The sequence below is a fragment of the Panthera uncia genome (genome assembly GCF_023721935.1).
Source record: "Panthera uncia isolate 11264 chromosome A3 unlocalized genomic scaffold, Puncia_PCG_1.0 HiC_scaffold_11, whole genome shotgun sequence".
In the NCBI taxonomy this organism is placed as follows: domain Eukaryota; kingdom Metazoa; phylum Chordata; class Mammalia; order Carnivora; family Felidae; genus Panthera; species Panthera uncia.
Genome location: NW_026057578.1, coordinates 67,211,341 through 67,234,226, shown reverse-complemented (window position 1 = coordinate 67,234,226; position 22,886 = coordinate 67,211,341). Strand labels below are relative to the sequence as shown.

At 36.7% G+C, this 22,886-nt stretch overlaps 1 protein-coding gene across 1 annotated transcript in view; it reads left to right on the top strand.

Annotated features, from left to right (window-relative positions):
* Positions 1 to 22,886, top strand: part of LOC125936994 (neurexin-1-beta) — a 132,130-nt gene that overhangs the window by 100,468 nt on the left and 8,776 nt on the right. The window contains exon 3 of the mRNA XM_049651463.1: positions 7,763 to 7,850. Within this exon, the coding sequence (XP_049507420.1) occupies positions 7,763 to 7,850 (88 nt within the window). The remainder of the gene's footprint in view (positions 1 to 7,762; positions 7,851 to 22,886) is intronic.

Here is a 22,886-nt window from a genome sequence, read left to right as displayed (position 1 = left end):
ATTTCCAGAGTGCTTTCACGCATGTCAAATTTGATTCCTACAACATCCCTGTGAAATAGAGAAGTTATTTTCATTCACATATAAAAATGATTGTATATAAATATATAGTACATATATGTTTACATGTATAGTATATACTTACATGTATAGCATACATTTTCTTAAGTACTGTTGAGAACACAGAAACTAGTCTCCTTATATGTGTGTGTGTTTTCTTCATGACAATTTTAGTGGTTACTTATCTCAAATCCAATAATTTCCTTTGCCACCTTTTAATTTATCTTAAATGTATTTCATTGTGTATCTTTATAGACTATATCACATCCTTTAGAGAACAAAATGGTTTTGGATGGATGGATGGGTGGTGAATGGATAGATGAAAGTCATCTGGGGTAGGATAAGACAAAATCACAACCTATTGTGGTCAGTATGGTCTCATAGTTTTGCCATTAATTAGCACTATCATTGCGGTCAAACAAAAACTATTAATTTTGTAGCTTCTGTTTCTTGATATATAAAGTGACAAGTTTAGACTAAGGATCACTAAGGTCTGGCCCATCGCAAGAAGATGTGTGACTGCTTGACTAAAACATGGTTCATTCTATCCCCTAACATGTTAGACGCCAACAATGAAAGCTTGAAGTTTGGAAACATGTTAGTTGACACTATCCATCATTGGCATTTTACAATTATAAAAAATCTGTTTGGGCATCATTAGCAGTAAGTATTTTCAGTTCAACATGTGTAACGAATTAGTTCATTCAGTCAAAATGGTTGGAGTAGAGATCCATATAGACTTACCTAGAAACCTAGATTTGTACTGTAAACATCTGTCAGTATTCATTTAATTTGGAAACGGCCAAACTCAGTGCAGAATTTTGGACTCATGTCCAAAAGCAAATCAAATAGAGAGGGAACACAGTTGGTCACATACATATTCTGATTTCTTTTTTAGCATTTCCACTCCACTACCAGCCGTCTTTGGAGGTCTTATACCCCAAATTCTAATTAATGCAAATCCAGGAGAATAGGTTATTACAATACCTATCTGAAAATTTAAACTGCACTTTAACTTTTTCTTTTGGCCAGCTCTCCTACATTACTTTGACTAAAAATGTAAATGCAATATGAGCAATAAAGGTCATCAGTAGCTTAAAGAAATAGTACAAGAGATATATACTATCTTTTTGAAAACATAAACTTAATTTCAAGTTTTATGACACCAGGTTTCTCCTTTGCAGGTTTACTACTTTGCATAACTTTGCTAAAATATGATGTCCTTTTTTGACTAAGCGGAAATCCTCATTCTTTTCTTTCTTGCATATTTCCTTTAAATTCACTTTTTTGTGGCATTATTTCCACATTCCAATCTTCCCTTTTGAGTTTTGCCTGTTCAGATGACCACTATCAAATACATATAAAATGCATGTTAAAATGAGTAAGATATTGTGATCTCTTTACCATGGTGGGGTTTTTCTATCCAACCCACTTTTACTGTTCTGGAACCATTGCATACATTTTAAATAGTCAAGAAAATTTTGAAGAAATTGAATGGCTTTCAAGTCTGCCTTTTCCCCCAAGCAGACAGATGATTTATGGTCACTTTTTGTAATAACCTTAAGGCATCAATTGGGGAAAAAAAAACATTAAAGAAATGTGAAAGCTGGCTGTTTTCAGAAATGTTAAGCTTTGCCCTAAATATTCATGAACGCTAGTGTTCAAACATTCAAATTGGGTAAATGAGTGTACAAATGGGTATTTTTTTTTGAGCATGCACTTAACTGTAGTGCTCAGAATAATAGCACCTCCACCTACATTCTGCATAAGCATGTTATTAGTGAATATTTAATGAAGTAATAGTTATGGGAGCACTGCTACATTTCAAGAAAGCTAAGCCATTTGAATTGAATTGATTGTTATTTGTATCAGTGAGTGATTTGTTCCTTTGCTTTACAGAACAGAGTAAGCACAATAAGTTATTTGCAGGTGGGAACTACAATTTATACCCTGCTAAGTAGTGACCATATTTTGTGCCCATCAGAAAACGCTATGTATACATGAGGTATACATGAGGTGTTTTCTTTTCATTGATAACTAATTGAGCCTCACTTTTTTGTGTTATTCATGTGCTGGAGCTAAAACTCATACTTCCCATGTTAGATCTCACTTCATTGCTTTTATTTTTATTAGATTAGTTAGCCATGGAATTGACATCTTTATGTGGCATCTACTACTCAGAGAAATAATTGACAAATAAGAGCCAAAAGCTTGACTGAGATCATGGAAACTACCATAAAATCTATGCAGAGACTCCAAACTCATTTTGCACCTTTAGTAGGATTGTTGATTTTGTTTTTAATTTTATTTTAACATCTGTTTATTTTTGAGAGAGAGAGCAAGAGAGTGCAAGCATGGGAGGGGTAGAGAGGAAAGGAGACACAGAATCTGAAACAGGTTCCAGGCTCTGAGCTGTCAGCACGGGGCTCAAACCCACGAACCATGAGGTTATGACCTGAGCCAAAGTGGGACGCTTAACCAACTGAGCCACCTAGGTCCCCAATAAGATTGTTGATTACCTGAAATTGCCAGTTTGATGTATCTTTATTGGTTTGATTTGGTCAAATTGACTCACAGTTCAGAAATTGTATATATGTGTTACAACTGGGTTATTTTTCTGCAGTTTTTCTCTTGGCAAATATTGCCACTTCTCCCATCCCCTGGAAACTTCTTGTCTTATAAATTATTAGTGCAATGTATTGAACTTGGCTTGGGCAGTCTATAACACTAATCATGACTTCTGACTTTTTTTTCTTTTTTCATGAAAATGTGGCTGGCAATAAGTCCTTTCTGGAGAAACTGCCAGATTCAGTCCTGAAATCCAGACATGAATGCTCTCTCTCCTCCAGAACAGCTTCACATAGACAAAAGTAACAGTAAGATCAAGTGTCCACCAATTAGCAAAACATGTCTCATATCAGCTAGGTCCATACTCAACCCTATCTCCTGTCTCAATTCAGTTTAAATGTTGATCACAGCAGTGAACGATTTGGGTAAATAATGCTATACAAGTGAACACCCTTTATTGAGATATTTTTCAGTGTTGTATTTGGATGTATAGCCATATAAACTCTTGTTGTTTAGAAATAAAGTTTCAATCACAATTTTAGAGTAAATCATGAATTTCTTTGTGGACCTCAAATTAATAGTGGGCATAGTTTTGCATAGTGTAATTTGTTCTTTTGTCCTGATAGATTTTTCTTGTAGGTGTTTTCATCAGAATGTATCCGTCTTCAGTAAAGCTGTTTATCATGAGGAATAAAGTCTAAAGATGCTGTTCTTAGTAGAGATATAACATTACAGACTAAGTTTATCCTCTCATCATATCTTTTTAACACACAGGTATGCATTTGTTCTGTATTTTAAAAAGTGATAGCAGGATGCCTGGATGGATCAGTTGGCTAAGCGTCCAGCTAGCTCTTAATTTTAACTCAGGTCGTGATCTCACATTTGATAAGATCGAGCCCCATGTCATTTGATAGGCTCTGCTCACAGCACGGAGCCTGCTTGAAATTCTCTCTCTCCCTCTCTCTCTCTGCCTCTTCCTTACTTGCACTCTAAATAGTAAACTTTTTAAAAAAGTGATAGCAAGTGAATATGCAGCAAATTCCACCATTAAAGGTTGGGGGGAAGATGCCTGTAAATAAGGAAACAAATAACAAAAATACACGAGTTTCTCTACTTTCTAACCCATCAAATGGTGTCTCTGGAATAACCCTGGCTGTTAAAGAAGTTAAATAAGTTGGGATAACTTCTTACTATACACATCCTTTCTCCCACCCATCCTGATTACATTTTTGTCTCTATAACATGTTGGTGTGTTACATGGAGCATGATGAATTAAGTTTCAGTGCCTTTATTTCTTGAATTCTATTCACATCATTTTTTCCCCTGAAGGTAAGGAGACCTAGATATTTTTAGCAGACATTTTGAACAAGTACAGATGCTTGCTGCATGAATGTACAGGCCACTCTGAATTAGGGAAGACCAACATGGCACTTTGACCTGTGAGTGGTTAAATGCACAGTTAGGGACATTTGTCTAAATGGACATTTATGTAAAGCTAATGCTTTTGCTTGATTACTATTCTGTCTCTTTCAGCAGGTTGTCTCTTTTCTGGAAAAGGTTATAAACATCAGGGAAAGTATACTGAAGAATAGAATTGATTAATGTGACATATTTGAGTTTCTTTCTACCACTCTCTCAACAGCATGTCATAGAAAGACAGCTCCAAACACAGTGAATTAAATTTAAATTACACAGCTTTGGCTAGAAGATTGTTCAGTTAATTCAGCCTCCAAAATGAAATTTGATTTTTTTTCCCCACACTGAAGCCACTTCCTGATTTTTCATAGAGTGATGATTTCTGCCAAGTCATCTATTGATCTGAGATCTTTTATTCAAAAGACTATTGCTGGTTTTCCATTTCTGAGAGAAAAAACATGAAAAACAAGGATGTATATTCATTATACCAGGAAAAGTACATTAAAAATTAAAATACAGTTTTACAACAGGGTCGTATTTGTACCATAATTTTTTTCTACTCAAGGAGGGCTATCCGGTACTATTTATTTTATGACATTTTTTGCTATTTTAGGTACTATGTTTTGTGAAAGATAACACTGAGAACATTCTCATGCTTTCTGTTTACTGTGGAATTGTTCCAGAAGAATGTAGAAAATAGGTCAACTTTTTAAAGAAAATTTAAGTTGGGTGGCCTAAATAATTTAGTCTGCATGAAACACTGTCCACTGAGTCACACATTTTTAGTCCATGAATTTATTTTGAGAAGCAGCCTTCGTTATTTATATTTGATGTTTGATTTCTGATTCAGAATGTAAAACTAGCTGTGAAAGATGGAAGCTTAGTTCAACCAAGTACCAATATAGCTACTGTATTTTGATATAACTACTTAACATGAGATCTGAAAAGTTGAAAATAATTCACACATACAACTTCCGGCTTAACGTCTAAAATTATATTATTTAAAAATATAGTGCTAGAAAAGATGAAATCAGTGTTATATTTATTGAAATAATAACAATAATGTAATTGTTGATAGTATCACAGCTTTATAAGCATTTGCAGTGTGGTCCTGTTTTTGTGACTAATCCTTACAACAATAGGTACTCTTAGGCTCTCCATTTTTTTCACAGACAAAAAATTAAGGCACAGAACAAGTGTTACACTTTTAAAGCAGGGTTTCTCCACCTCTGCACCACTGACCTTGTGGCTCATAAAATCCTTTGTTGTGGAAGGGCTGTCATGCGTATTTTAGGATCTTCAGCAGCTTCCCAGGTCTCTGCTCATCAGACCCCAGTAGTAGCACACTGCCTCCATCAACCCCCCTGCCCAGTTGTGACAACTGAAAATGTCTCTCCTCCTGCCCCAGGTGAAGGAGGAGAAAGGGGGCAATACCACTGCTGGGGTGCGAAGTACTGGGTTAAAGAATCTATTCTCATTGCCAAGTAGTATTCCATAGTATGTATAAACCACATCTTCTTTATCCATTCATCAGTTGATGGACGTTTAGGCTCTTTCCATAATTTGGCTACCTTGAGAAGGTAACAGAAGGCCATGGGGGAAGGGAGGGGAAAAAACAGTTACAAACAGAGAGGGAGGGAGGCAAACCATAAGAGACCCTTAAATACAGAGAACAAACTGAGGGCTGATGGGGTTAGGGGAGAGGGGAAAATGGGTGATGGGCATTGAGGAGGGCATTTGTTGGGATGAGCCCTGGGTGTTGTAAGTAAACCCATATGACAATAAATTATATATATTTTTTAAAAAAAGAATCTATTCTCATCCTTCTCATCCTCCTCTTCCCCTGTCAAGAACAGAACAACAACCCTATACTGATTTCATGAATACAGTTAAAGTTCCTCAAGGAAATGAGAAATTCTTTTGTAACCTTGAAAGTAGCTTGAAAGAATTTCTACTGTGGTTGAGAAAAAAAGTAGCTTTCCACTTGAGGTTGGCTTTAAAAAAAAAAAAGGCAGATAATCTGCTCTGGGGTGAACTGGAACAATTGACCTGCAAGACCTCATAATCCAATAACTTGCTATTATCAAGTCAGTTTGGATGTTATCCTGCAAAATGTGCTCATGCCAAGAGGAGGCTGGATTCTGCCTTTTGAAGCTCACTTTAATGAAAGATACCTGCGTGACCATCACACCAATTGCTGGTAGTTACAACTGACATGAACAGTTTCAGTTCCAGGAAAACTGATATTTTGAACTCCCTCTTTTAAAATAGTAGCAGCAAAATAAATGAATCCAGTCTCCCAACTGTCTCTCAGGGGAATTAAGAACAAAATAACATGAAACCATCTCAAAATGCTACTTAAATGCTCGTATTCATTTAAAGTTACCTCATGAAGCCTTAGCATCTGAACAAATTCTTTATTTGAATGTGCAGCACAATGTCCCTGCACTTGGAAAAACTTCAGGCTGAGTTCTTGTCACAAAAGTGTATCATCTTTTATCTTCATCATTTTCAAGGTGGCGCAGTTTTCCTGAGATTGATTTATTTATACTTTAATCTCTGACTATATTAAGTGCTCCCTTAATTAAAGCAAGTCATGCCACATTTCTTTTTTTTCTTTAATATAGGATCTCTATATATTATTGTAATTCCATTTTTAAATCAGGATTTCATCAGGGTTGGTGTTCTGAGTATTGTCTACACAATTATAATCCCCTTAATCCTTAACCAATGTAATGAGATATTTTCTGTCATATATATGTTGAGTTCTGTACTTGAGCATTAGCCAAATCTGATGCAAACCTTCCCAGTTTCCATGCAATATCTATTCTGAGTTTACTGCTGCTTGTAAGTGGCAGTAAAGAACAACCTTTGGTGCTTGTAAATGTGTTGATGATGTGACGAACTGCTAGGATTTACATACTCTGCTTTTTATTACAGTGATGGTTATCTTTTTTTGCTGTAAGTGCAATGAAGCAACTAGAATGTCACAGAGAAAACTGTCACCTCCATCCTCTTGCCATAAAATATCATCCTGCTATACATTTCTCATTTATCATGAAACCTCAATAATGAAAAGGACAATGGTGAAATGACATCTGCTACCTGAATATTGCAAAAATAAGAATCAAGTGTGAAATCTCCCCACCCCCAATTCCTTAAATGGATATTTGCTTCCCTTTAACACATCAGTGAAATATATTCTCTGCTTAATCTGTGTTTCCTAATAATGACAAGCTATATCTCAAAGATTCATCAAATTCTACCTAGTAGTGAATATAAAAGGTTATAGCTCTTCTGCTTTTAGGAAGCTAAACACAAGTACTGCATAAAGCCTACTGATGCATACTTTGTAGCACTCCAGGGTTGTAATAAATTTCCAGTCATCTGCTTCTGGCAGGTTGTTTTAAACCTCTGTATGCTACTGTGTGCAGCTATTCTGTGCAGTTGAATGGATGGGTATCTATAAGTTGGCTACGACCACTTCTGTGCCCTTATGTAAAATAAGCTGTAATCAACTTTACAAATATGTGAATTCTTTCATGAGAGATCTAAAATAGATTGCAAAATGTGGGCTCTGTGTTGTCATAAAGAGAAATAATGAATTGGGTTTCTCTACCTATCAGGAAAACACAAATGTGTTTCATGTGTCAATGAGACAAAGATAAGAGTATCTGTTAGATCCCTTTAAATTAATCTACTTAATGTGATTCTTTTACAGACCACAGATGACATCCTTGTGGCCTCAGCAGAATGTCCCAGCGATGATGAGGACATTGACCCCTGTGAGCCGAGCTCAGGTGGGTTAGGTTAGTCGACTTTTTTTCTTACTTTTTTTGCTTTACTCTAAATCTTTGTTGCATGCTTTGGTCCTTAGAAGAAGCTTGCATTTATATCTAGAAGTCCACCCCATTGAACAATGCCTTATTGTGAGATAAGGGGTTTTGCTTTTTACATGGATAAATTTCCCCACATTTATTGAAAAACAAATTTTAAAAACAAAACCCACCAAGATTATGTATTTCAGAAGAAGCAGTGGGGGACAGCACACAAGGCTGATATCTTACTGTTCACATTCCATTAACTCACAATGTAATTTTTGTGTATAACGGTATAATGGGCTTTCCCTTGGGTCACCTGTAGTAAAATTGTAAAGCTTAAAAATTGCACTGCATTGTGGAGAATTATTTGACCTTTCTACTGACAAAAAGTCCCCACCACTCATTCTGCCAGCAAATTATCTTAAGTGATAAATTTCCGAATTTCAGAAGTAAGAGTATTATGGCAGTAGTAAAACAAACAGCAGGTAGAATCCTTGGTACATTGAATAGAGAAATATTTGAGTCTTGCCATGTCTCCCTAAATTTAAGTTGAGGCATTTTAACTCTATTGATGCATAATTTCTCCTCCTTCTTTGTGATATGGTGTGACTGACTAACACATAAATACTGTTTCCAAAGCAGCTCTGTACCTTTAAAGTGGTGGCTATGAACTCTGAAAATGAATCATTCATAGGCTGGGTTTGCTTTCAGATATTCATAATACCAAATATCAGGGTCATTTCCATTAGTTTCCTCTGTAAAGCAGTGTTTCTTCATATTCAATAATTTTCTTGTTTAGCTGAACAAAGCGAGTAAGATAAATAGAGACTAACCACTCAGTTACTAGTGACCTCTGTAGCTGTCACATAGAATCCAAGAAAACTTCATGTCACCATGAAATAACTAATTTATATTCTGCTGAGGAATATCACTTTAAATTAAATCTATTCATTTTGGTATTTGGATTTAAAAAATGGTTCAGGATGCATATCTTGTGTCCCTTTTGACTATCACAACCCACTGACCTGTAGCCACACACTCTAAGCACATGGAGCCACTACTGGGGGCCAGCAAGGAGCTTCTCACCTTTCAGCTGGAGAAGGTCAGGAGATACAGACATGTGTTCGTATCCTCTTTCCTCTGGCCTGTATCCCACCAATCAAAAATTTCAGCCTCCAGAATGTGATTAGAACTCTGAGGATCATCCATTCCATTCCTCTGGTTTACTGGTCTCTACAACAATTCCCTTTTGGTTGTCTGGACAGATATGGTCACTTTATGATATGATCCTAGGTCCCTTTGCCAAATTCCTGCCCCTTTTTCACTGGTATTCACTCTTTCTGTGTTCATGAAAAAATAAAAATTAAAAAAAAAAATAGTTATTTCTTTCTTGTCCATTACATCAACCCCATTTGTTTGCCTTCTCCTTCCTTAAATTTCTTCTTTCTGTATTTCTCTTACTTTCACATGCCCGATTATGACATTGTGTTTTATATCTGGTTTTCGCTAAGATCCTCCAGCATGGATTGTTCATAAAACAAAGTCTGGTGTTACGTTGTACATTTGTGTGTGTGTGTGTGTGTGTTTATATTTATATTTGATTTTGCTTTCCTAATTAGCATTTTCTTGAGAGAAATTGATTTTTGCATTATTTTTCACTATGTTAACATAGTGCTGAAAACAGTATAGATTCTTACTAATTACAGTACTTACTGTACTTGGTTTTCCTCTGGTCTGAATCTTTCTTTTGCTGACTGAGTATAGGCTATCATCCTCTATGTATATATAGCATCCTTACCCTGTGTACCTAGGAAATTCAGTAAGAGAACTCTAATTGCACTTAAAATTGTTGCTTTTTTTCCTCTTGACCACAGCTAAGTGATCCAGTTCTTCTAGCCATTGCTTATAGGTCTTACTAACCATTCTTTATAGATTAGTTTACTGCCTCCGCCTTTCTTGGGGGACACTGGTCCTAACAACAGGACAGTAGGTGGTGGGGAGGAGAAGAGAGGAGAAAAAGAGAAGATTACCCTTTTGTCGTCCTCTCTCCTTTTTATTCATCTGATTTGTGCGGGTTTGTTAAATACTATAGCATGATGGAAAGCGAGGAACAGTTTGTCAGCAGCCATACTGTAGATAATAATCTTTCTGTCCCATTTTCTTCACCACACTTACCACTGTCAGAATCTTGTTTGCTTATCTGTTACTTGTTCATTAATGTTCAGCTTGCATCCCCCACAAGAAAGTAAGCTCCATGAAGCAGGAACCGTGTTTGTCTGCCTGCATGGATTTGTTGTGCGAATTTTAATTTTGTTCCGCTGCATCAGAGTGTGTTGTCCAATATACAAGGCACAGCAGCTGCTGACTGTATGTGATGACAGCTCCTTCGGTACTCTCGCACCAAGCCTGCTGGAACTTCCCATCCTCTCCCTCCTTGTTTCTTTCTGCACTCCCAAGTTTTCAATTCATCAATTCTCTTAAGGCTTAAACTTCAAATTCTGTTGCTCCAATGTCATCTTTCTTTGTAGGCTTTTCTTATGATCTTACCTCTCCTTGATAGTGTATTTCATGAATGGTTTCTCTTCCTATATTACATTTTGTAAGTGAGAGCTCTTTTCTATCATTGGCTTTTTCTGTCCCATCCCCTATGATTTTTTTCACACCCATCTTTAATAATTCATGCAGTGTTGCTCTTTTGGCAGACTTGGCTCTGTGTGACAGCTTCTTATGAAGTCCTTAGAGTATACGGTTTTTTTTTCCAACTTTTTTTTTTTTTTTTTTGTCTAGCGGTGTTTTTTTTTAAATCATTTTCTAATCTGAATATTGTTTCATTATAGATTGCTTCTCCTGCACATCTTTGTTTCTCAATGTACTGATGTCATGCTTTTCTTAAATTTGTTTTTCTTGCTTGCTTTTCATCATCAATACCAACATAAAATAACATGGACGAAAATTGTAGTTGCTGATGTTATTTAACTTTAGATACTGTTAGGCATAACTTGATAGAAATCATTTTAGATATCACTAGGTCATATTTTGGGAAATTGATTTTTAAGGAAAGTAATATAACAATTTAATATTCAGAAATGGATATAACTGCTATGCACTTTTTCTATCCTGAAACAAGTGAAAGAAGATATTTTTGTAAAAAGATGCATAATTACTTTTAAAAATGTTTTGCCCAAATCTTCTCTGTATTTCACATGAGTGTCTTTCCTACTCCCTTAATATTTACATATGAAGTTTCCCTAATCACCCTAACCTACCCTCTCTTCAAAAAATGGTTTCTTTTGTGAAAATGGGTTATGCTCATGTACGTGCCTTCCTAAGGCTATTAATAACACAGGAAAAATCTGGCATCTTCCTCAACACAAGTAAATTATACCTTTTATCAAGTGTTTGATAAATTTGACTTACTATGTGGTTCTACTCATAACGCTTAATGAAGAGGGAAGTTGTATACTTGGTGGATTATCGATTTCAACATTGATCAAGTAGTATTGAGTCCTACTTTGCCATCCACTGTTCTGTTCAGCTCTGGGAACAAAAACAGAAAGTTCATACCTTCAGTCCCATTCTACAAAAGGATATCTTTCATTCTTCCCCAGATGTTTTGTCAGTTATTCTTTATGATTGCTGGATTCTTCATCTTTGACATTAAAATATTGCCTATTTTTCATGTTGTTGCAAGGATTAAAACAAATATATTTAAGGCACCGGCTGCAATGCCTGGCATGAAATAGAGCATAATGGTGGCTTTTCACTTTCCCAATTTAGTTATAAAGAAAAAGAATATTCAAGCTATTTTTTTCCCTATTACATAATGCTGTTACTTTTCCTGGCTGAAAATTGGTGGGCAACTGATGAAACCATTCAGGCCTCCTGGTGGGAACTGTACATGTTGAAACTGGATTGGGAGCAACCCCCTGGGTGAGAACACATGGAACTCAGTGATGCTTGATTCCAGCCACACCGTCCTGCATGGTTAGCATTGGGTGACAACTTCACATTGGTATAAACTTAGTATTTTAGAAAATGAGAGCATAGCTATACAATTTAGGTCTAATTGAAGCTCAACTTTTAGAATGACAGGTGGAAATCTAAAGCAGCCGGTGATAACTAGGTCACAGGCCACCATTGCCCTAAAATGCCTGGTTTCAGCTGCCTGGACACATGACAAGTGGATGAGTTTTTCTTCATACTTCTTTTCAAAAAGACTGGCAACGTCTGTGCCTTTCCCTCAAACTACAGATAGTGTTGTTAGATTAAATAAATATGTGGAAAGCATGTTGTAGGGCAGTGTCTTGTTCATAATACATGCTATGAGTGTTTGCTGTTATTACTGTTTGTATTATGTAAATATACGTATTTTGCAAGACTTCTCTTTTTTCACATGAACATAAGGCTCTGTGAAATAGATTTCTTTCAAGTCTTATATTTGTGATTCACTTAGTAGGCTGACAAAACGGCAACCCTGCAAACTACTTACATTCCAAAATGGCCCTTAAACGTGTCCATACATCTTAGTTTTGAGCCCCTCTTCTAAACAGAACCCTTTCTCAAAACTCCTGAAGAAATCAGAAGAGGTGATTTTTTTTAAGTTTATTTATTTTTGAGAGAAATAGAGAGCAGGGTGGGGCAGAGAAGGAGAGACAGAATCCCAAGACGGTTCTGTGCTGTCAGCAAGCACTTGACAAGAGGGTTCAAACCCAGGAACTGTGAGATCGAGTCACTCAACTGACTGAGCACCCTTCTGGGCGCCCCTGGAAGAGATGATTTTTATCCTGATAATTTAAGACTATAAATGAAGAGAATGATGCTCTTTGGTGTGGGAACTTCCTAATGAATAAGTAAATGGTCTTTTGTTACAGAGGAAACAGGACCAGCTTCCTGTTTCCTGGGAGTCTTGCTTAGGAAGGACAATTTCCTCTTAGATTTATAATGCTAAGAATGATTTGTCTATGCTCGTTATGTATGTGTGTGTGGGTGGGAAGGAGCTAATAGGGTAATGGGCCACTTTCAAATAAAACTTTTGTCAAATGAGAAAAAGAAAAACTTACTGAATAATAAAAAAATCTGGGTAGTTATGAAAGAAGAAGATCATCATTTTTGTGGCAATCTCTTAAGCATTAGCTAAACAAATGGGGATAAGGTGATCACTATAGCCCCTCAAAGGATACCTGTTGATTGCTCATCAGTTGGATCACACTGATTGGGGTTCAGGTTATATGAGTATTGATAGATAACAGTAATAACTTGTTTTCATTTGGAGATTCATTCTCTATTCTTCATTGTTCTTAGTATTTCATAAACATTATCATATTTCATTATTAGACAAAACTCTGCAGTATTTTCATAGTGAGGGAGACTCAGAGAGATTAAGTTACTTTTTGTAACATGAGAGAGCTACTAAGCTGTCTAATTTAGAAAAGGTAGGCTTTTAACTTCTTGGGATGCAAAAGATTGTTCTAAAATTCAGGTACCTCACAAATATAGGATTAATTTTTTTAAATGTTCATTTAAATAATTCTATGGCTGGCATAAATTTAAATTTAATAGAAAAAGGTCCTTTACATGTATTACTATTCATTAGGTTAAATTTACTACAATTAGCATGCAATTTTGAGTGGTTTTCCAGTGTGCTATTTTGAGAAAAGATCAAAGGATTTCTATTGAAGTGATCTCATTAACCACATTAGGAAAAAAGATATGTATACTGAACAAGGTGCATCTTTTCATTAAATAAGTAATCACAATCATTTAAAGGAATATATCGCTTATTAGATCATATTTTTAGAGCCTGATTAGAAGATAATTTTGTGCTACATTTAAATTTTGTATATATATTATGTAATTATTCAAAAGCAAGTTTAATTAGCCATAATAGCCAATACATTGCTGTTAAAATGTAAATTTTGAGCTGTCGCCAGAAAAACAGCAATAATTAGGACTTCATTTTTGGAAACATCTAGAGTATCTCCTGAGCACCAGGCCACAGTCAGCACCAATCACACAGAATCAGGGCCCTGCAAATCATACAGGAGCAGAGCAGGCACCTGGATTTGGGGCACTGATGGACTACGAGGCTTTTGGCGTGTGACATTCTAGCGTAGTAACCATCTTTTTCCCCATGTAAATTTAATTCTTCAGAAAACTAGAATAAAAATGAATGCTGCATGGTTAAAATACAGGAAAGTCATTAGACATCATTTGCACTTTTCCCCTATTTCTGAGAGCAGTGATGTCAAAACAAAAAATATATTAGACAAAGTTAAGTAGTCAAGGAAGATTCAAGATTATTGTAATACATGGAGGCCAGAACTCAAACTGAGCTCACTTCAAACTCAACTCAACTGAAAAAAAGAAGACTGGAGAGATCTGTGGAGGGATCATAGACTACCTGTGGCTTGCTGATTGGCTTCACCCAAAGAAAAAGTAAACCTCCTTGAAATATCTTCCTGGTTGGAGATTTAGTTACAACTTGGAGCAAGGCCCTCTCCCTTTCCAAGGTAGGCTACTACCCTCCCACAGAAATTGGGAGATTGGGAGCTATCATTGTTGAAGATTATATTTCAAAGGGACAGCTCTCAGGTTCTTGAGGAAAAGAATCCTGGGTTGTGACACTAGCAAGAGGCTTTTAAAAATATTTATATATCAAAAAGTCAGAGAAGAAATTTGAAATTACAAGTTTTCTAAAGTAAATGCTCAAAAGAAAGGGAGGCCAAGGGCCTAGGGGCAGGAAGAAGCCCATCTAAAGTTTGATCAAGCTGTGGGGAGTATTAAGGTCTTGGTCAGAGGATTCCATCTTTCCAGGAAATCAATGTTATTCAGCAAACTAATTTTGCAGGAAATCAGTAGGACACGAAATAATAAACAAAAGGTGGTTTTTATTTCTTGGTTTTCAGAACACTACAATTTACATTCAGTGTAAACTATTTGGACCTATCTGTGATTTTGGAATTTTTTTTTAAAAACAGCAAAATAGAATAGATTATTGCCACACATTAGAAAAGCCCTTAAGAGCATTTTGTAAGAACTGTGATACACAACAGGGAGTTAATATTAGTTCTGGCTGTAACTTTGGAGTCAGAACCAGTTTGAGTTGCAGCCCTTCCTGATCTTGGGGAAGTTACTTAGTCTCTTTGAGGTTCAATTTCCTAGTCTGCAAAATGGGCAGAATAGAGTTGTTACAAGATTGAAAGAGGATGATGCATACCCAGTGATTAGCAAAATGCCTGTCTACATTTTAAATGTATAACAAATAATATACCTTATTATGGTATATTGGTGAGTGGAGGACCTGTTTCTACTAGCATTGGTTTGATGCCAGTGGATACATTATTCCATCTTGTAGTAACGTCCTCGTAAGACATACAGATTTGATGTGAGTCAAAAATGAGCCACAGTCCCTTTCGATGTTACAGAGGGTGGGCTCTAGTCCAAAGCCTTAACTAACACATGATTGGCTGCTTATAATTCTTAGTTAACAGATGAGTGAGTTTACTGTGTTATATTAAAGCATTTATTTGAAAGTCTACAAAAAGTGCATGGCTGCTAATACAGAGCTTCCTATATTAAGTAACAAAAATCTATTCGATAATGAGTACACAATAGATTTTTAGGCAATCTGCATGTATCCAACCTTAAAACATTAATAAACTTTCACATCACAAGTCCTTATTAGAAAATGCTAAAATACCATGAGAGCCTTTCTAAAGTGTGACATGTCCCCTTGAGCTTTGGAAAGAGACAATGAGATGTGTTGTCATTTTAAAAATAGTCACCAACCCTGAAGGAAGAAATGCGGCAAACGTTTAGAAAAATATAGCGTAAATCCATCTCTTATGGAAACATGAAATCTGGGAGGATTCTTGTGATGTATATCAAATACCTGTTTTGGTAATGAAATTGGTTTCCTGTGGAGTTTCCTTGATATTTTATTAACTACCTTCCCTCAAGTAATGTCAGAGGTAACTCAGCATATTCTGAATAGTACCCTACAGGAAAAGCTGTCTCCATGAAGATTCATAATATGCTTTCTCTGTTGGTTCATGGGCTCCAAGGAGCAGCAAATGCTACCTTAGGCTGCAGTTTGTAGGTCTCACCTCTTGTCATCTGACTTTGTTGATTAAATCACCATCATCATTATTAACTCCTTACCCGATCTCAGGATTATAAGAATCCTGGCTCTGGTAATAAAATAGGAAAGACAAGAACATTTATTAATTTTCCAGGTTAAAAATGGATGTATTAAAGATGTCAATACAGACAGAGGCCATCAAATAAATGAAGAAAATTAGTAGAAAGAGAAGTACCAACGTTGTCACATCTATAAGCACACTAAAATCTTACATTTCCTTGAGCAAACTTTGGAGTGTCTGAGTTTAGCCACTCGCTGTATAATCAGAAGCAAAGCACTGAACCTCTGTGGATTTGACTTTTTGCATCTGCAAAATGGCATGAATAAGGTTAAATACCTGCAATATTGTTGTGCTGATAAGAGACAATGCATGTAGAGCACTTAGCATTCGATCCAACACAAAGAACTTTTGATAATGTAAATTAGCTTTTATTAGTAGTACTGGCAAATTGACTGAGGAGTGTACCATACTATAAATGGAGATACACCTATTACCCGTGGCAAGAAGGAGAAATGTTAGTAATTGATACTTTAGTACCTAGAAAGTTTTTTAAAGTGTTTCTGAATTCTATTTACATAAAACTTTTCTCAGTAGCCACTCTGAAACTAACAAGACAAGAGCAGTGCTTCTGTTGGATAAATTTAGGTTGTGAGGATGGGAAAAGGGCACATATCAACTGTTATTTTTATTTTTGGAGGAAAACAATGCAGAGCTCTTGAAAGAAGGAATGATTAACCTTCCTGCCTGGTCTTTTAATCTGCCTGCTCTTCCTCCCAAGACATTCAGGAAGACTGGGCTACATGACTTAACCAGCCATAAGCGCCACAGACTCGCCCCCATGGTGGATGGCTTGACATGCTTTCTTCTGGTGGACTCAGTGGAAAACCTGGCTAATTCTTCACCTTAGCTCTTGTACTTTCACCAGAAAGAATGAGATGTTTTCCAACAAAAGACGGCAATAGCTTTCTGACAGTAGTATCAAGATGATCACCCAAAGTGAGCAGACACAGTTTTAAATGAAGAAAACTACATATTGCCCCATTTCCCAAAATGCCCTGGACTTATACAGATGGTGTGCAGGAACCCTGGTTGAGGAGGAGTGCACCTAGCACCCAGCGTACAGCTCCGCAGTAGAAACCATACTCTGTATTTCATTCAGAGTACACCACAGAATTCCAGAGCAGGGAAGAAGGAAGGAGGAACAAAGAATTGGCCTAACAGTTTTAGAAAGAAACCTAAAACCTCATCAGAAGAGCTATTATTTCTAAGATAATAGGCCTTGCTGTCAGTGATTACTGAAGAGTGGTCTCGGGTGATCGATTTAATGATACCTAAAAATATAAAGTATAATAAAATTTTGAAAGAGGGAGAAATTTAATTCACTCCAACCATGGGAGCCAGCAAGCACTGATCTGTAAAGATGGAATGTTTCTCAGATAAACAGAAACAAGCTCTACATTCAGCATGACAATTAATAGCCTGAATCAACATGCCTTGCAAATTAAGGGATCTTTTAGTCACTTGAATTTACAGGGCCTCCATTCATGTTAGGGAAGTCCATGAATGCAGTGACCCCTGAGAAGATAATGTACAAGGTGGTCACCATCACAACTGATTGAGCCATGGCATGCAGTACATACTGCAGAACTGTGTCATTGTTGGGAAAGCTGCTGATTCCATACCTTTTGTGTGGAAGACACGGAAAATAATCAGACTGTCATTGTTTTTATACAGAGCCTTATCCTTCTCTGAGCACTTTCACGTTTATTGTTCTACCAAATCTGATTCTCATGGTGACCCTGGGAGGTAAATAACATATAACCATTATGTTTCTGATAAAAACAATATTAGCAGTGGATAACAAATTACGAAAGGTCTCTTAACAATTTGTAAAATTGTAACAATAACACAGCCACGTACCTGTGTACACACATGCACATTCCTCACTACTCTAGTTATAATCATGGTGCCATCTTTGTCTTCCTATAAACCAGGTTCCCACCAAATTCCTAGTTCCAGGCCTGAGAATTCTTTGGAATGAATCCTCTGGGTTTGGGTAAAAATTGGTTGTTCAACTTTATGTATGTAAAACAGTGAAATGCATCTTAAGGAAAGTGATTTCTGGGGGCACCTGGGTGGCTCAGGAGGGTAAGTGTTCAACTCTTGGTTTGGGCTCAGGTCATGATCTCATGGTTCATGGGACCCAGCCCCACATTGGGCTCTGCACTGACAGCATGGAGACTGCTTGAGATTCTCTTTCTCCCTCTCTCTACCCTTCCTCTCCTGGCACTCTCTCCTCTTTCAAAATAAATAAATAAACTTAAAAAAAATGAAAAGCAATTTCTGGGTGTTTTAGTCATTGAGCAACCAGAAAAGAAACTATTTTGCTATTGAAGAGTATAGTGGAGTAAGAATCAGTAATGGAGAGAACAATCTACATTTCAAAATATAGCTGTTCTTGCATTTATGAAATGTAATACATTTTGATGAAAAACACAAACTCTCCAGGCTCCCTAGCTTTGAAACTCATTTTCTCAATTATTTTCTGTATGGCTTTTTTTTGCTTCACAAATATGGAAAGTTTGACCTGGCTGATGGGCCTCTTTTCAACTTACTTTGCAATAGTAGCAGTCTTGAAAAGTACTCTAGAAACTTCTGCAACTATTCTGCTTATTTTGAGAAAACAGCTCCAAATTAGCTCTCAACTATTTGTAGTGCTATGGGTGTCAGATGATGTTGATGTAAATAAAGCACCCAAATGAATCAAAATGGAGACTGCTAACTTGGTTGACTTTAAATAACTTAGTGATTTAGTCATTGGAATTAAGTGGCTTATTACTTGAAGGCATAGGAAAATAAATGCAGATATGATAACTTGCATTGATATAAATCGATCCTAATCTGCATAAGCACAGGGGAAGTGATTTCTGGTTTAATTAAATAAATATCATAAGTCCCTCTTTTATTGAAGATATTATAGAAGCTGGGAGTTAGGGAAGTGTTGAGGAAACCATATTTATGATGAAATGCAATGTCACTACCAGTGTCTTGCCTCCCTGTTTATTACCTTTACTTAAAACTTTGAAATCAGAGGTCTCTCACATTTTCTTAATGGTTAAATTCACCCCAGTCTACTCCTGAAAATTTATGAACTTACAAAAATCTCATCTTCTAATCAGTCGGAAAACATACATCTTGTAGCTTGTGTGCACAATCTTCATTTGATGTTAGAAGGTGAGGGAAGTGGTAGAAAAAACAAATAGAGTTACAGGTAACTATAAAAGGACTAGCAATATAGACTGGAAGCAAAAAATCCACCCAACAGAAATGAAAAACTTAAGTAAACTTTCACAATAGTGTGGGCCCCATACTAAAATGGATGATGTAAAATACGGTTAAGGGAAGACGAGGATTAAGTTAGATTTCCTGCAAATCCTCCCATGCAGTCTTCTTGATTCTGTTCCTGCAGCTTCAGGCCATTTTGTCTCAACGTTTTCCTTCTTAATCCTTAGTGGCTTTCCAGAGTTCAATCTAGAAACCTGGATCCTTCTTTTCCTTTGAGTCTCATTTCAAATACCTTCCACTCCAAGAAACTTTTCCTGATGTCCCTGTCTAAAGCCTCATTTCTCTCTCTCTTAGTACCATTTTTTGTGTCTTCTTCTTTTATTGCATTTTTAAATTTAAAATTGTCTTATTTTATCACATTTTCCATTGCGTTTCTAATACTCTTGGGTACCTTGATATCCTCAACATCTTACATGGTACCTGGTAAATTGTTGTTACTCAGTAAATACTTGTTAAAGAATTTTAATTATGTGATTTTAATTCTACTTGATTTTATTTTCCCTTTTTCCCCCCCACCTCCATACATGAACCGATAATAACAACTTGGCGTGAATCTTTCATATACCTTTCACCATGTTCCTATTAAATACATTAAAAGAGTTGTTTTTCGGATGTGAGGGCGATCTGGCTGCGACATCTGTCACCCCATTGATCGCCAGGGTTGATTCGGCTGATCTGGCTGGCTAGGCGGGTGTCTCCTTCCTCCCTCACCGCTCCATGTGCGTCCCTCCCGAAGCTGCGCGCTCGGTCGAAGAGGACGACCTTCCCCGATAGAGGAGGACCGTTCTTCGGTCAAGGGTATACGAGTAGCTGCGCTCCCATGCTAGAACCTCCAAACAAGCTCTCAAGGTCCATTTGTAGGAGAACGTAGGGTAGTCAAGCTTCCAAGACTCCAGACACATCCAAATGAGGCGCTGCACGTGGCGGTCTGCCTTTCTTTAAAAAAAAAAAAAAAAAAAAAGAGTTGTTTTTCTCTCTTGCTTTATAGAAATGGATGCACACTATATGAATTAAACTTGCTTTTCTCCTTTATTGACATGTTATGTACATCTTTCAGGTCAACATATTTAACTCTAACTCCTATTTTCAACTTTATTAAAATTCTAGACTATGCGTGTTCCATAATTTATTCAACCATAACCTTGTCATTAATCTCTTAAGTTTTTCCCTTTGTTTCTTTTCCTCTCATAACATTATAACAAACATCCTATATTTATATATTTATGTGCTGGTGTATTTAATTATGTAGACTGTGTTCCCCAAACTGGGGTTGCATGATTTAAATATTTGGGTTTTTTTATCTTTTACTATTGTAAATTTCAAGCATATAATGTTAGAGGGAATTGTATAATGAACTCACATGTACCCATCCTCCAGCTGTGATTTAATCTTTTTTAAAATGTTAATAGATGTTATTAGATTGCTTCTTAAAAATGACTGAAAACTTCATATTCTCACCAGTAAAATTGCCCATTTCCCAAATAAATATGCTTACCATGTCACCATTTCTTTCTTCTTTATTCCTGTAAGTTTGTTGGTAAAAAAAACCTCCTTATTTTATTTTGACTTCCATTGTAAGTTGAGCATCTTGTCCTACATTTAATCACCCATTCAGATCTTCTTTTCTTCACTTGCCTGTGCACATTTTTGTCCATTCATCCAGTGGATTGTTTGTTTTACTTTTTCCATATTACTTGATACGTGCTCTTTGTATTTTAGAGGTATTGACTCTTGGTCTGTCATATGTACTACAAATATTTCTCTTCTCCTTTTCATTTGCGTTTTCACTGTTAGTGACACCTTTTTTTCCCATAAAAGCGTTATTATTTATGAAGCCAGATATGCTGATCTTATCATGTATGACTCCTTTGCATGGCCTCTGATCTGTGTGTTAAGTTTTATATCCATCTTCTAATTTCTTTTCACTCTCCCACAACATCTACTATGCAACATCCACTCAGGCTTTTGTTTAGTTTCTGAAAAGTAAACTTTTTCTTTCCTCTAAGTCATTACTCCTCATTCCTTCTGATTAGAAGACTCTGCTGGCCACTTTTCACTTGACTACTCTCCAGTCCTTTTCCCTGTCTCACCCAAAATGTCACAAACTCAGAAAGGTCTTTCCAACTCCCCAGTCTAAATCAGAAACCCCTGTTCTACTCCTGCGTGGTAGTTACCATTTTCTTTCATCATACATGCTGGCTCCAACTGTTGTATCAACTTTAACTTCATGATTTTTTGTTGCATGTCTCTTTCCTTCATTATATATCAAGGCCCATGAGGGCAGATGTCAAGTGTGTTTGGTTATCTATCTATACTCCCAGGGCCTAGTAAAGTCCTTGGAACATAACTATACTTCACTATATATTAGTTGACAGAAAGAGTGAATAATTCTTAGAAAACTTCACAAAAGATGGTGCATCAAGCTAATTTTGAGGAATAAGTAGTATTCAGCTAGGCATGATGAAAAAGATCCTATGAGCCAGCCATGTAGGTAGAACTTTATTGGCCTGTGGGAATTGGCCAATTTTATTTATTGCCATAATAAAATTAAGACTGAAAATTCCTTTGAGAGAAATGGAAGAGAATTTTGAGTCAGTAGCTGTGGGCAGATCATAAAGGGCCAGGAGAATGGTAGTCACATTGATACTTGGCACTTTCAAGCGTTCTAATAAAGCCTTATGGGCACAATGACCATGTAAAAGTGTATGAAGCCTACAGATGATTGAGCTATAGACACATAGTTTACAGAGTATAAGGTGATTGAAGAACAGGTTTCAGTAAATGCCATGATCCTATGGCTTGCCCCAGAGATGAGGGAGAATGTATGTGTTCTTCAATTAGTTTTCACTTGACCGAAGTCACACAGGGTTTGATTGTCCATCGCCTTTTTAATTCCATGTGGTGCCATTTGAGGTAGTAGCTTGTTCTGTTTGGTGCTTTCTGTCCTCCAGGCACATGATGAGTTTTTCTGTGGCCAGTGTCCCTTCCCACATAGTACCTAGATTCCTGGTGAAGATAACAGCCCCTCAGTCCCCCAGCGGTGGCCTCTGTACTTCCCCTTAAACATGGGCCTTTGTGCCTTTGAAAGTAGCAGGGGAAAGTGTTAGACCTGGCAGCCACACAGGTGGCAAAGGCTTATTGATTTCCAAGTCCTTTCTGAATCTCCATTTCATTAGAAGGGCTATGATGTGTCACACATGTCCTCTCTCAAGCGTTTTGTCTGACCTGCCTGAGCAAACTTCTGAATGTGCAAGGCATGGGTGGAGTTGATGGGAAGGGAAAATGAGAGGGATTTGAAACATCCAGCATTCATCACCTCTCAGACAACCATAGTATGAATTGAAATTAGTGCACGCCATGCAAATCATTGCCTACCTGCTTTCTTGCAGCTGTGTCATTTGAACATGCATTCTTGTGAGTGACTGCATTGTAATTGTTTCTTCTGACCCATGTTGTATTGAAGCACAGAAATGGAAAAAATAATAAACTTTATTTTTCTAGAGATGGAGAACAAAACTGTGCTAATCTCAATTCACAA